The sequence below is a fragment of the Amblyraja radiata genome, chromosome 31 (genome assembly GCF_010909765.2).
Source record: "Amblyraja radiata isolate CabotCenter1 chromosome 31, sAmbRad1.1.pri, whole genome shotgun sequence".
NCBI classification, from domain to species: domain Eukaryota; kingdom Metazoa; phylum Chordata; class Chondrichthyes; order Rajiformes; family Rajidae; genus Amblyraja; species Amblyraja radiata.
The window spans coordinates 10,114,083-10,128,594 of NC_045986.1; the positions used below are offsets into that span (position 1 = coordinate 10,114,083).

At 43.9% G+C, this 14,512-nt stretch overlaps 1 protein-coding gene across 15 annotated transcripts in view; it reads right to left on the reverse strand.

The window, feature by feature from the left end:
- Window positions 1-14,512, reverse strand: part of kif1b (kinesin family member 1B) — a 247,101-nt gene that overhangs the window by 27,743 nt on the left and 204,846 nt on the right. For 10 of the 15 annotated variants that reach the window (XM_033048541.1, XM_033048538.1, XM_033048535.1 and 7 more), the window contains 5 exons: window positions 12,923-13,031; window positions 11,680-11,746; window positions 8,126-8,210; window positions 7,295-7,400; window positions 5,981-6,007 (listed from right to left, as the gene is read on the reverse strand). In XM_033048541.1, coding sequence (XP_032904432.1) covers window positions 5,981-6,007; window positions 7,295-7,400; window positions 8,126-8,210; window positions 11,680-11,746; window positions 12,923-13,031 — 394 coding nt within the window. The remainder of the gene's footprint in view (window positions 1-5,980; window positions 6,008-7,294; window positions 7,401-8,125; window positions 8,211-11,679; window positions 11,747-12,922; window positions 13,032-14,512) is intronic. The other 5 variants (XM_033048547.1, XM_033048544.1, XM_033048542.1 and 2 more) reach the window with 1 other exon arrangement.

The window sequence follows — 14,512 nt, forward strand, 5'->3', positions numbered from 1 at the left end:
TATGAAGATCAATACTTGGATGGAAACTATTAAGATCTAACTACATTTATTTCCCCAAAACGTTATCATCGTGAAGCCCTGTCCATACTGTAATGTCTCTGGCTGACACAAGGAACTGCAGATGCTGGAATCTTCAGGAAAGGACATAAAGTGCTGAAGGAACTCAGCGGGTCAGGCAGCATCTCTGGAGGATATGGATAGGCGATGTTTCGAGTCAGGACCCTTATGTTACATCTACATTTCACTCCTCCTCTCCATTTTCAGGTGACACACTTTTGTCTTCTTTCAACTCTAGCCTTCCTCCACCCATTTGCCAATCAAACCCTTTTCTAGTGTGCCCACCTATCACCTGCCAGGTTTTGCCCCACCTCCATCTCTGGAGCGGCACGGTGGCGCAGTGCGAGAGTCGCTGCCTTACAGCGCCAGAGAACCAGGTTCGACCCTGACTACGGGTGTTGTCTGTACTCCCTGTGACCACGTGGGTTTTCTCCGGGTGCTCTGGTTTTCTCCCACATTCCAAAGATATGCAGGTTTGTAGGTTAATTGGCTTCTGTAAATTGTAAATTGTCACTAGTGTGTTGGACTAGAACCAGTGTGTGCGTGATCGCTGGTTAGCATGGACTCAGTGGGCAGAAGGGCCTGTTTCCACGCTGTATCTCTAAACTAAACTCCCTTCGAGCTTTCTTCCTCCTGAAATCTGAAGGGGTCCCAACCATCTGCCTATCCATGTTCTCCAAAGACGCTGCCTGACCCGCTGAGTTACTCCAGCACCTCATGTTTTTCATAACATAGGCAGCAGATCGTCACTATAGAATTTGCAAATACTGCTCTGTAATCAAGAGCGGCCTAAGGCAACACAATCCCTGCAGCCAAGGAATCCATTCCATCCATCAAGCCTGTGATGGCGTTGCAATTTTTAGAGAGACTGATCCAGTCAGTCCTGTTCCACTGCTTTCATTTTCTGCACATAATTTTTTTTCCAGCACGATGCTCATCATTTCCTTTTCCCAGTCACCGTAGGGAAATATATAGAGATAAACTCTGTCAAGGTATGGGAATTCCCAACGCGAATCCATATCCTAACCTTGTAAACTCTCTTCTATCCCTGAGGAATTCTGAATATATTTATGTTAAACAAAACATCTTTTCTGTTCCCACCTCAAACCAACTAGCACCTTCTTATGGAGAAACAAGGAACTGCAGATGCTGGTTGACAAAAAGATGTCACAAAGTGCTGGAGTAACTCAGGGGGTCTCCGTCTTCTGAATTCACACCCCAGAACTGCCATTTGAAGGGAACTTTCCACCTGAAAGCTCAGAAATTAATCCCCAGTGACACCCTGCACAAATAAATGCTGAAAATCTTTTACTGCATGTCTGACTCTTGAACTTATAACCATATAACCATATAACAATTAGAGTACGGAAACAGGCCATCTCGACCCTTCTAGTCCGTGCCGAACACATAATCTCCCCTAGTCCCATATACCTGCGCTCAGACCATAACCCTCCATTCCTTTCCCATCCATATAACTATCCAATTTATTTTTAAATGATAAAAACGAACCTGCCTCCACCACCTTCACTGGAAGCTCATTCCACACAGCTACCACTCTCTGAGTAAAGAAGTTCCCCCTCATGTTACCCCTAAACTTCAGTCCCTTAATTCTCCAGTCATGTCCCCTTGTTTGAATCTTCCCTACTCTCAGTGGGAAAAGCTTTTCCACGTCAACTCTGTCTATCCCTCTCATCATTTTAAAAACCTCTATAAAGTCCCCCCTTTGGACATTATTTAAGGGATTCAAGTAACAATTAGAGCTTATACAAAAATAGATAAAATGCTGGGACACCTGGCTTTGTCCTGCCCCACCTCTCAAGCGTCCCCCCCCCCCCTACTAGAATCAGTCTGAAGAAGGATCCCGGCTCAAAACGTGAACTATCCATGTTCTCCAGAGATGCTGCCTGACCCAGCTGAGTTACTCCAGCACCTCATGTCTTTTTCTTGTATTAACTAGCGTCTGCAGTTCCTTGCGACTCTAACAATTAGATTTTGCTCTTTAGACACTTGAAACTGAAAATTATTCCATGGCTCCTGCACCAATATAATCGCAGTCATTCATCGAATTACAAAGCCACCTTCTTGGAAAACATTTTGTTGCAAGAAATGATGTAAATTGACAGAGATGGCTGGGCAAACGACTTCATGGGCATTTCAGTAACGTTATTCCGAGGCTCAGCGAGGGGTTCGCTGTTTGAATGGAATTGAAATGAAAGAGACAGCATGAAAACAGGCCCTTCAGTCCATCAAGTCCTCTCAACCCTCTCAACCTCTCCAAGAAAATGTTTTCCTTCAACAACCTGCAACATTTTTAGTTTTCCATTACGAGATTAAAAGTAGTGCAGCTAATTACAGCACGGAAACAAGCCATCTCGGCCCTTCTAGTCCGTGCCGAACACTTACTCTCACCTAGTCCCATCTACCTGCACTCAGACCATAACCCTCCATTCCTTTCCCGTCCATCTACCTATCCAATTTATTTTTAAATGATAAAGACGAACCTGCCTTCACCACTTCCACCGGAAGCTCATTCCACACAGCTACCAATCTCTGAGTAAAGAAGTTCCTCATGTTACCCCTAAACTTCTGTCCCTTAATTCTCAAATCATGTCCTCTTGTTTGAATCTTCCCTACTCTCAATGGAAAAAGCTTATCCACGTCAACTCTGTCTATCCCTCTCATAATTTTAAAGATCTCTATCAAGTCCCCCCTTAACCTTCTGCGAATCAAAGAATAAAGACCTATCTTGTTCATCCTTTCTCTGTAACTTAGGTGCTGAAACCCAGGCAACATTTTTTAATTTTATATTTTTTAAATTATTCAACCAGCCTAATTATCTTAAAGATTATTACATTACATGGTGGCATTATATTGAAAATGCAGACAATAATTGAAAACGTATCTTTTTGTTGACTTCTGTTAATAAGCTGAACATCAGTGTTAAAAATGTTTCTTAACAATAATTTTTTGAGTTACTGCTATATTTTGAAAATTGCTTTCAGTCATAGCTGTTAGTGCTCAGGGTTGGAAGCTCTGGCCCTGCAGGTTGGGCTCAATGAGGATTGATTGACAGACATGAATTGCAGACTTCATCGTTAAATACCATCACACGGACCAGAATTCCCACCATCGACTCCATCTACACTTCACACTGCCTCAGAATGCAGACAACATCATCAAACACGTTACTTCTTCTCCCTGATTCTGCTTTGCAGAAGGTACAGAGGTTTGAAACAGCTTCTTCCCCACATGTTCATGTCATAATTGAGCCATCGGCCCATCCGGTCAACTCCGCCATTCAATCATGGCTGATCTATCTTTTCCTCTCAACCACATTCTCCTGCCTTCTCCCCAAAACACCGTTAATAATCAAGAATCTGTCAAATTGCATCTTAAAAATACCGACCGACTTGGCCTCCACAGCCGTCTGTTGCAATGAATTCTACAGATTCACCACCCTGACTAATCTGACTGAAATTCCTTCTCATCTCCTTTCTAAAGGTACGTCCTTTTATTCTAAGGCTGTGTCCTCTGGTCCTAGACTCTCCCACTAGAGGAAACATCCACTCTATCCAGGTCTTTCACTATTTTGTAAGTTTTAATGAGAAACCCCCTCATCCTTCCAAACTCCGTCATCAGGTTTCTGAATGGCCCTTCAACAAGCTAGGGTGCTGTACTATTCACCTCTACTCCATTGTAGACAGTGGACTTTGTCTATGGAACTGGTGCATTGCAATGTTGGGAACTATATTCTGCACTCTGTATCTTCCCTTTTGTGTTTGAGTTTGATGATTGTTTTCATGTGTGGTGTATCTGATTTTTATGACAGCTTGCAAACAATGCTTTAAACTGTACCCTGGTTCATTTGACAATAATAATCCTAAACCTAAGTCTGATTAAGAGACTTTGCAGGAACAGTTGATACTTGACCTTTAAGTGGAGCATTCCAGGATGTGTCTGGAGATCTACACTGAGCACACATGGCAACAGACCAAGGGAGTGTTAGAGGATGCAGCAAACCAGTGTAAGAGGGTGCAGTGTAAAGATGCAGGAGCTATTTCTTGGGTGAGGGTTTTGCTGGCATGTCTAACCCCGACTCAGTGCTGCGACTGGAAGTGATGTTCATGCAACACCTACTTCGTTTATACCACAGGCAGTCTTGATTTGAACCTTTTACAATAGAAAGTGGAGTAAAGATTCAGATCTCTCGTCGTCCAACACCATCCCACACCCTCAGCTCTGGTAACTGACCTCTCTCCAGTATAAATAACTCCAGAAAATATTGATATTGCTGCAGTTGGAATAACTTGGGCAAGCACAACCTGTACGATATTTCATTGCCACAAAACTCGATTTAAATCCTTGATCTCTCTTCCTCGGTCCTTATACAGAAGGTATCTAGAGATTATTTCTCCAGTGAATAGTGCCTCAGAGGTAAAGCCCTTCCACCAATGGTGCCATTGAGTCCTCCCTATCCCCCTTTAAGCATGTGGCCTCGCTAGTCTTGTCAGCACCAACACTTGTACTCAGCATCACCTCAGCTTGACAAAGGATTTCACACCAAGCATCATGAAATCTCAAACCTGTGATCATCCTCTTTAGACTTTATAGATACAGCATAGAAACAGGCCCTTTGCCCCACTGACTCCTGTAGTGTTATTGCACCCCGTACAATAACACTACCCAACACACTAGGGACTATTTTACAACTTACCAAAGCCAATTAACCTACAAACCTGCACGTCTTTAGAACGTAGGAGTAAACCGGAGCACCCGGAGAAAACCCATGGAGAACATACAAAGTCTGTACAGGCAGCACCTGTAGTCAGGAATGAAGCCAGATCTCTGGTATTGTAAGGCAACAACTCTACTGCTGCGCCACTGTGCACTGACAAAGGATCGCCCATTTAAGACAGAAGATGAATTTTGTCTTTCAGAGGGCTGGGAATGTTTTGGATCATCCACCTCAGAGGGCTGTAGATGCTGTGTCTTTCAGTATATTCAAGGCTGAGGCAGATTTTTGGTTTACAGGTGACTCAAGGGTTGAATGGAAAGGACAAGAAAGTGCTGAGGCCATTTCAAATCAGTCACTTTCTTATTGAATGACAGAGAAGATGTGAGGCTCCTCTGACCAATTCCTGCCTTATTTGTTCTTAATTTTTTTTTAATGAACTTGTTGGTATTTCTCATCAAGCTAATTCTATATTACTATCAATATACAGTGAAAATAGTTGCCTGTACCCTGTTAATAGTAATATACACCAATAGATCAATAACGATGCCAGCAAATGATCTTCTGCATTTAATTAATTCCACCAGGATTATTTGTTTAGCCAACCAATGGGTGGTACAGTGGCGCAGCTGGTAGAGCCGTTACCTCTCTGCGCCAGAGAGTTGGGTTGCTGTCTGTGTTGAGTTTGCATGTATTCCCTGTGACCACGTGGATTTTCTCCGGGTAGGTCCCGTTTCCTCCCACATTCCAAAGAAGTACAGGTCTGTAGATTAATTGGCCTCTGTAAATTGCTCTTAGTGAGTAGGGAGTGGATGAGAAAGTTGGACAACACATTGAATGAGTGATCGATGGTCAGCATGGACTGGGTGGGCTGAAGGGCCTTTTCCCATGCTGTAAACTAAAACTAAAAACGACTCTCTCAGCCCTTGCATTCATAAGCTGTGTGGAACTGAAGAGTAGCTCCTGAACTTTCAGACCACTGAGGAAGTTTTGGACTTCTGACACAAAGCCGTGCCCATGGATGGACTAAAACTAAGTGTTTTCCCCAATTATTCCTGTGCCTGTGGTATAAAGACAAGCTGGGTACAACACTAACGAATGAATACATAAAAAGCAAAGGCAAATGAACAACAAAATAAAGAGATGAAGCTCTAATCTAATCAACAAGCAGCAATGAAAAACTCAAAATACCTAGGTAAATCCAAATCAAGAAATAGCCTGCAAAATACAAGAAGCATCATTAGTAGCAACAGAGGAAGATAGATGGGAACAACACAGTTTATGCACATCAGGGGTGAAAACAGCCAGCCACAACTCGCACAAGCGATAAAAGAAACTGGAAAAAAAAGTCAAGCGCTTTCATCAATAGCCCTGGATATCAGTTCATGGTACTCCTTGAATCCTGAACAGTTTGAAGTGAGACCATGACTTGATTTCAACATTTGAACCCAACAGTAGGAAGGATGGAGAAGAAAGTGGAGTGGCTCAGTTAATGAAGGACAGGATCACTGCAGAGTTGTAGAATGATATTGGCTCAGGAGCTCAAGATGCAGTAATGAGTAGAATGAGTTTGGGTGGAAATTAAATGTAGCAAGGTTAAGAGATAGCTACATGGAGTTATAAATCAAGACATTGAGAGCTGAGCGGCACGGTGGCTCAGCAGTAGAGTTGCTGCCTTACAGCGCCAGAGACCCGGGTTCGATCCCGACTACGGGTGCTTGTCTGTACGTTCTCCCTGTGACCTGCGTGGGATTTCTGCGGGATCTCCGGTTTCCTCCCACACTCCAAAGATGTACAGGTTTGTAGGTTAATTGGCTTGGTATAATTGTAAATTGTCCCTAGTGTGTGTAGGATGGTGTTAAGAGTGTGCAGGGATCACTGGTCGGCTGAAGAGCCTGTTTCTGTGCTGTATCTCGAAACTAAACTAAAGAGTGACTAACGTAAACACGGTCGATTTCTATCAATACATTGATCGGAAAGTGAAACTGGCAAGATATATTTGAGGAAGAGTTTATGAATATATTTGGCATGGTTGCTGAGGGCAACATGCTGAGTCACCAACAGGAGAGCAGGCTGTCTTTGTACAGGGCAATGAAACAGGATTCATTAATGACCCCATGGTATAGGATCCCCATAGGCAGGGGGATTATTGGATGCTAACTTTTGCATTGACCTGTTGCCACACTCACAAAGATTGATATTAACAAAAGCACAGATCGCAGTAATCTTCAACAGTGTGACTTTAATAGCTGCTCTTTAACGGAGATGGAATAATGGAACAGTAGATAAAAGATAATTTAAACAAATAGTTGCTCCAAACTGAAAAAACCTGTGATCAGTCAATCAGGTCCTATTGATCAAACTTTCCATGGCACAACGGCCATTCCACGCCAGGACCTTACTTCAGATGCCCATCTAATAAGGCATGGCACTTTCATGTGGGCGAGAGAACTGGATCTCAAGATGTCCAATCTCTCCAGCTAACAACAGACAACACGTGCGTACCTGTGAGCGTCATTTGAAGATTTGATATGCTTTGCAGAAATAATATTCAAAGATAAAACGGCATCGACAGCAGCTTCATCCACCTTGGGTTTATTCCTGATGCGTCCTGGGAAAACAGAGGGAAGCACGTTATTTCTGGATTTGTGAATTTCCATTTTGTCCCTTCATGTGTGAAGTCAAACGGACATTTATTATAACACCGCGTTCCAAATCAATGCACTTTGTGGGAAAGAGAGAGATACAGCAGGAAAACAGGCCGATCAGCCCCCCAGGTCCACGGCGAGCATCGCACACCCGCTTACAATGGTTCAGTGTCATCTCACTTTTACATCCACTAGGGGCAATTTTTCCGAGGCCAATTAACCTACAGACCCGTATGTCTTTGGGATGTGGGTAGAAGCCAGAGAACCCGGGAGAAACCCATGCAGTCACAGGGAGAACGTGCAAACTCCAAACAGAGAGCACCCAAGGTCAGGATCGAACCGTCTCTAGCGATGTGAGGCAGCGGGTTACCAGTGCACTACTGTGCCACACTAAAGATCGCAGCCATTCGTGAATTTAGTTAATTTAAATTGAGGTAGCAAATTCCTTGCTCTTATTACGGATCTAAACATCATCATTCATAGTCTTTCTGTCGGTCAATCGCGAAAAACAGTCGCAATGCTGGGGAAAATTGGCACAAAAACAGTCGCAATGCTGGGGAAAATTGGCACAAAAACAGTCGCAATGTTGGGGAAAATTGGCACAAAAAGATAAAAGAAGCAGAAAGTGTAAAATCAGACGAGATGTGAACGAAACAAATTGTTATCAAAAATCTCCGATTAAACTCACCGACAACCAGCTCTCGAACGTCCTTCCAGTGAAGTTCACTGCCCTTCTCATGCACGATAGTGACCGTAATCCTGCGCTGAATTCCCTGTCGAAATCAAAATGTACAGTTCATGCTGTGTCGGCCGTGCTTATTTACCGCAATCTCACACCAGTGTCGGGAGGACCAAGCCGAGAGTTAGGCCTTGGGTTCTGGATCAAGCTTGACCCTTAACCACAGCACTCAAAGGCTATGAATGCCTTCTCTCTAAAGGCTCCCGTGAACTTTCCAAATAGGAGAGAGGGTGTCCAGTCCGATATCTCTACCTCCACCAATATCAACAAACCACCGTGGTGCTAATTAATCAGTTCTTGCTGTCTAAAAATCGATTGATTGAAAAACATTGGCATGGGAACTGGCCCTTTATCTGACTGAGTCCACGCCATTGATCACCCGTTCACTCTCAATCCACATGATCTCACTTTCTCATCCGCTCCGCACACTAGGGACAATTTACAGAGGCCAATTACCCTACAAATCTGCACATCTTTTTGAGTGTGGGAAGAGACCGGATCACCCGGTGGAAACCCACGTGACCACATGCAGAACGTGTAAACTCCACACAGACAGCATCCAAGGTCAGGATTGAACCCGGGTCTCTGGCGCAGCGAGGCAGCAGCTCTTCCAACTGCGCCATTGTGCCGCAAAACCATTAGTAAATCTCATGACAGTGCGAGAGTGTCTATAATGTTGGTACAAACACAATATTGTGTTAACACTTCAGACTGTCCTTCACTGATGGGTAACCTTGACACAATCCTGCACTCTCTTCAAACAGCACGTCTATTTATAATTTCAGCATCACGGGTGCTGTGGGTACAATGTCACAGTTTGACGGGGGATGGAGTTGAATGAATGCTTTTAATCCCTCTGGAAGTCGAGCTGTTGTTGAATAAAAGCATCCGGCAGCAATTGCACTTAAAAGGAAAGTACATTGCTGGAAGTCTGCATCGTATCATGAAATAGTGGGCTTAAGGGTTTCTTATAAAACTGAAAATTGTGATAAAGTATTGTCAAAGTGCCACATATAACCATTCTTTCATCACCACTGCCAGTTATTAACCTGGTGCCCAGTCAATATTTCTGCCTCAATCGACATCACCAAAAATAGTGTAGAAACAAAGAACTGCAGGTGCAGGTTTATACCAATGATAGACACAAAGTGCTGGTGTAACTCAGTGGTTTCGTCCCAACACGAAACCTCACCCATCCTTTTTCTCCAAAGATGCTGCCTGACCTGCTGAGTTACTCCAGCACTTTGTGTCTATCTTTACCAAAAATAGTATTTTTGCCCATTCTCCGATTACTCTTTGTGGAAGCTTACAGTACACAAATTATCTGCCGCATTTTCTCCATTTCAAGAACCATTCAATAAGCCTCCATTTAAAAAGAAAATTTGATATAAAAAGGCATAAGCACTGTGATTAAAACTAAACACAGAAATGCTGGAAAAACTCAGTCATTCAGCCAGTAAGTGTGGAAAGGGAAACCAGTTAACGTATCAGGTTGGGGACCCTTCCTCAGAATTTGGGACCTCTTCCCTGACCTGAAACAAAAACTGCTTCTCCTTTCCACAGATGCTGATGAACCGACTGAGTTCTTCCACTATTTCTGGTTTTGGTTCACAGTCCAGCACCTACAGTTTTATTTGTATTTCCAAAAAATTGTATCTTCTTTGAGGGCTAATCGACGGGCATGACACAAGGAATAATTCCCGCCATTCCTCCGTCAGACTGCTGCGGAATCTGTTTCTATACAAGATGGTAGACGGGCTTGGATTATCATGTCATCTGATAACATGAAGTTGTTCTGCCTTGTGTAGTTGTTCTGGCGTAGGTTATTATCAGTTAGGAGTTATCAGACAAGATGTCTATTGCGGACTATGTCAAACTTTCTTTAGAGTACCGAAGACAGACACAAAATGCTGGAGTAACTCAACAGGACCGGGACCGGCAGCATCTCTGGAGAGAAAGAATTGGTGACGTTTCGGGTCGAGACCCTTCTTCAGACTGATTAGGGATAAGGAGTACAATGGTTAAATGACTGGATTACCAATGACATATCTTGATCTGACGAAGCTAAGGTGCTACCTACTAAACCACAGCCGACATTGGCGAACTGAGACAACAGGGGAACCTGAGATCTATACTACCGGGACGCCCCAGGACAGGAGGTGCGTGGGAACATTGTTACTTCCACTCCAAATCAGGCGCTGCCCCAGCTTGAAAGTCTATCACCATCCCATCTCTGCTGCAGGTCCCAGATACTGAAGTTCCTATGGTATTCTGAAGCTTTAGACATCCACCGCAGAATAGAAGAGCTGTTCTAAATCAATCTCAATCGATTTGGTATGATGGATCACAGTGTCAGAGACCCTGTTTCGATCCTGTCTTCTGGTGCTGTCCGTGTGGAGTTTGCACATTCTCCCTGTGACCACATGGGTTTCCTCACACATGCCTCCAAAGACATGCGGGTTTGGAGGTTAATTGGCCTGTGTGTATTGTCCAAGTGTGTGTGTGTGTGTGTGTGTGTGTGTGTGTGTGTGTGTGTGTGTGTGTGTGTGTGAAAGTGGGACAACATGGAACAACTGTGAATGGGTGATCGATGGTCGGCGTGGACTTGGTGGACCTGCTTACATGCTGTATCTTTCAAACTAAAGAGTGGGAAGTATTCACAGCCCTCCGAAACATTTAGGGTTGGCCACATATCAGGATGGTTAATGGTCTATTGCGGTCTTTGAGAACGTTAAGGAAATATAAGGAAGGAGGTTAATTGAAAAAGTGAATCCCCATGAAGGGCTAATTACAGGATTGAGTCAAACCGGTGTGAGATAAGGGACAACCCCTCACAGCAGCATTCTCTCAACATCACCGACCAGCAGACACAAGCTTTTGGGAAGTTAGTTTGCTTTATAAAAGGCAAAACTCTCAGATATACTTAATAAATTGGAAGCAATAAGATAGCAACATCTCATAGTAACTAACTTGGAAATAATGGGTCCCGATATCTCAATTTCTCCTGGGATCTCAAAGAAGGTGGAAGAGCAGATGAATACTCTGGTAACAAAGGATAACTACAGACTTGGGTTAGTTTAGAAAAATACCCAAGTGATGAGGCTTTATCATCAGAGGCATGAGGAGAATGAATTAGTTAACTAGTAGAGTTTAATTATCAATGGCGGAGCTGTTAGATCATTAATCCAAGATGTCATTTAACTATTGTACTCCATTGAAAGTTTAACACAGTAAACAATAGACATCTTGTCTGATAACTCTTAACTGATAATAACCTGTGCCAGAAAAACTTCAGATGATAGACAATAGGCAATAGGTGCAGGAGTAGGCTATTCGGCCCTTCGAGCCAGCATCGCCATTCAATGTGATCATGGCTGATCATCCACAATCAGTACCCCGTTCCTGCCTTCTCCCCATATCCCTTGACTCCGCTATCTTTAAGAGTTATCAGTTAAGAGTTATCAAACAAGAATTAAAGAGATGAGATTATCCAAAACATTTACCTGGTGAAGCAGGTAAGTGCCTTGACAGGGCATCCCTCCACTGTGATCCACAACAGCAGCGATGTATCTGTAGAGAGAGGAAATATTCATCAATGTAGGCACAGCCTAATGGGGAAAATCTAAATAAAACATTCTAGGCAGCACAGTGGGACAGCAGTAGAGTTGATGCCATACTGTGCCAGAGACCAGAGTTCGATCTTAACCACGGGTGCTGTCTGTACGGAGTTTGTACGTTCTCCCTGTGATCACGTGGGTTTTCCACAGGAACTCCTTTCCCCCCACACTCCAAAGACATACAGGTTTGCAGGTTAATTGGCTTGGTAAAGTTGTGAATTTTCTCTCGTGTGCAGGATAGTGCTAGTGCGCGGGGATTGCTGGTCAGCATGGAATGGGTGGGCTGAAGGGCCTGTTTCCGTGCTGAATCTCTGAACTAAAATTTATTTGTGCTCACAACCCAATCAACTTGCACAAGCAAAATCCTGCATGGTTTTATGAAATGATTATAGTTTTAACTATTTTTCTTATCAAAAAGCCTTACTGATGAAAAACATATACTCAAGGGTCCCGACCCAAAACGTCACCTATGCATCTTCTCTTGAGATGCTGCCTGACTTGCTGAGTTACTCCAGCACATTGTGTCTTTTTTCCCAGTGCTATTCTATATGGGATAAGTCCTTACTCTTTCACTATAATCTGTCTTGTGGCTGTTCTCTCTTTGAGTCTCTTCCTTCTTCTGATCACCTGCAGCAATTTCCACACTGAGATATCTCAAAACATATAGTTTTTGATGTGTTTTCATAACCAAAGCCAGGCAAGAATTTATGAGATTTACCCAGGACAACTTTTAATTTAGTTTAGAAGATATAGCACGCAAATAGGCCCTTTGGCCCACCGAGTCTGCATCGACTAGCGATCCCCGCACACCAACACTATCCTACACACACTAGGGACAATTTTACCAAAGCCAATTAACTGACAAAACTATACCTCTTTGGGGTGTGGGTGGAAAATTGAGCAGCCGGAGAAAACCCACGCAGGTCACGGGGAGAACGTACAAACTCTGTACAGACAGCACCCACAGTCAGGATCGAACCCAGGTCCCTGGCGCTGCAAGGCAGCAACTCTACCGATGCGTCACTGTGCCACCCTGCACACACCCAGCCTTTTGAGAAAAGCTTTTGTAAAATGCCTGACAGTTGGCAGCATTGATCAGATAAACAAACATCGCCATTTATCGACTTACTCTCCTGTCGGCTCCAGCTCGCTGATCTCAAACCAGACGAGGAGGTCGTACTTGCTAACGCATTGCCCCCGGCTGGGTTTGCTCACGGCATTCACCTTGGTGGCTGGAACTGAAGCAGGAAAACACGTCAACACATTCAGGTGCAGTCATTTATTCACTCATTCGAAGCAGTGGTCGATAAAATATAAAGCAATCAATTCCAATTTCCAATTTCGTTTCCTTTTCATTTATATATATTCTGGTCTGCTCAGCAGGTGCCAGCAGACCAGTTTATTTAACATCACCCAGACTTCACTGCATTAGCAATACGCGACATGGACAAGTTCACAAGTTATCGGAATAGAATTAGGCCATTTGGCCCATCGAGTCTACTTCACCATTCAATCATGACGAATCTCTGCCTCCTAATCCCATATTCCTGCCTTCTCCCCATAACCCTTGACACTACCTACTACCTACTTGGCATCACCCTACTACCCATTGCCCTTCTGCAGCTTCTCGGTTATTTACCACACCAACAGGTTCAGGAACAGCTAAGGGCCTGTCCCACTTGGCGATTTTGCCGGCGTCATATCACGGTCACCAAAAGATTTTGAACATTTCAAAATCTAGCCGCTACAAAAGAAAGTTGCGACACTTGAAAAAACACCGTGCATCATACATCATCACGCCGCATCACCGCCGCGTCACACGTCATCTCGCCGCATATTTTTCGGTGACCAGAAACGTCAGTCAATGATGCCAACAGTCGCCCGAAACAAATCACCAAGTGGGACAGGCCCTCTACTTTCCTACAACCATCTTGACTCGACTTGCAAAACCGTAATCCTCCCAAAACTGGCAAAACACCACCTTATATTCAGCTTTGGTAGTTTACAAGCCCATGAGATTAACATTGAATTCTCCAGTTTTAAGTAACTAACCTAGCCCCACCCTGATTTTGTCTCCCCCCTTTTTCGCCCAGTCTCTTCCCTGTGCCTCACCTAGACTCGCACCCATTTCTCCCCTCCTCTCCCCTACAACCTACATTCTGGCTTCACAATTCGCACCGCTTCTATCTTTACCTCACACCTTTTGTCTTTTCATCTCTGATCTTTGTCTGACCAATTGTCCATCAATCCCCCCCCAACTTGTGTCACCTATCACTTGTGTAGGAAGTGCAGATGCTGGTTTAAACTGAAGATAGACACAAAAAGCTGGAGTAACTCAGCGGGACAGGCAGCATCTCTGGAGAGAAGGAATGGGTAACGTCTCGGGGAAAGTTTCTGAAGAAACGTCATCCATTCCTTCTCTCCATAGATGCTGCCTGTCCCGCTGAGTTACTCCAGCATTTTTTGTCATCTTCGGTGTAACCCAGCATCTGCAGTTGCTTCCTACACGGGCTTGTACACGGTATTGACAATTCCATGATGTGTTAATGGAGGCGATAAGTATTCATAAGAAAGTGGCCTGAGATCTGTGTGCATGGCTGGAAAAGAGTGGGTGAAGGACAAAGCCAGGCAAGTGATAGGTAATATTAGCATCATTCTTAAAAAGCAGTTTTACATCTAAGAAATATGCAGTATATCTAAGAAAAGGAAAATACAAAAA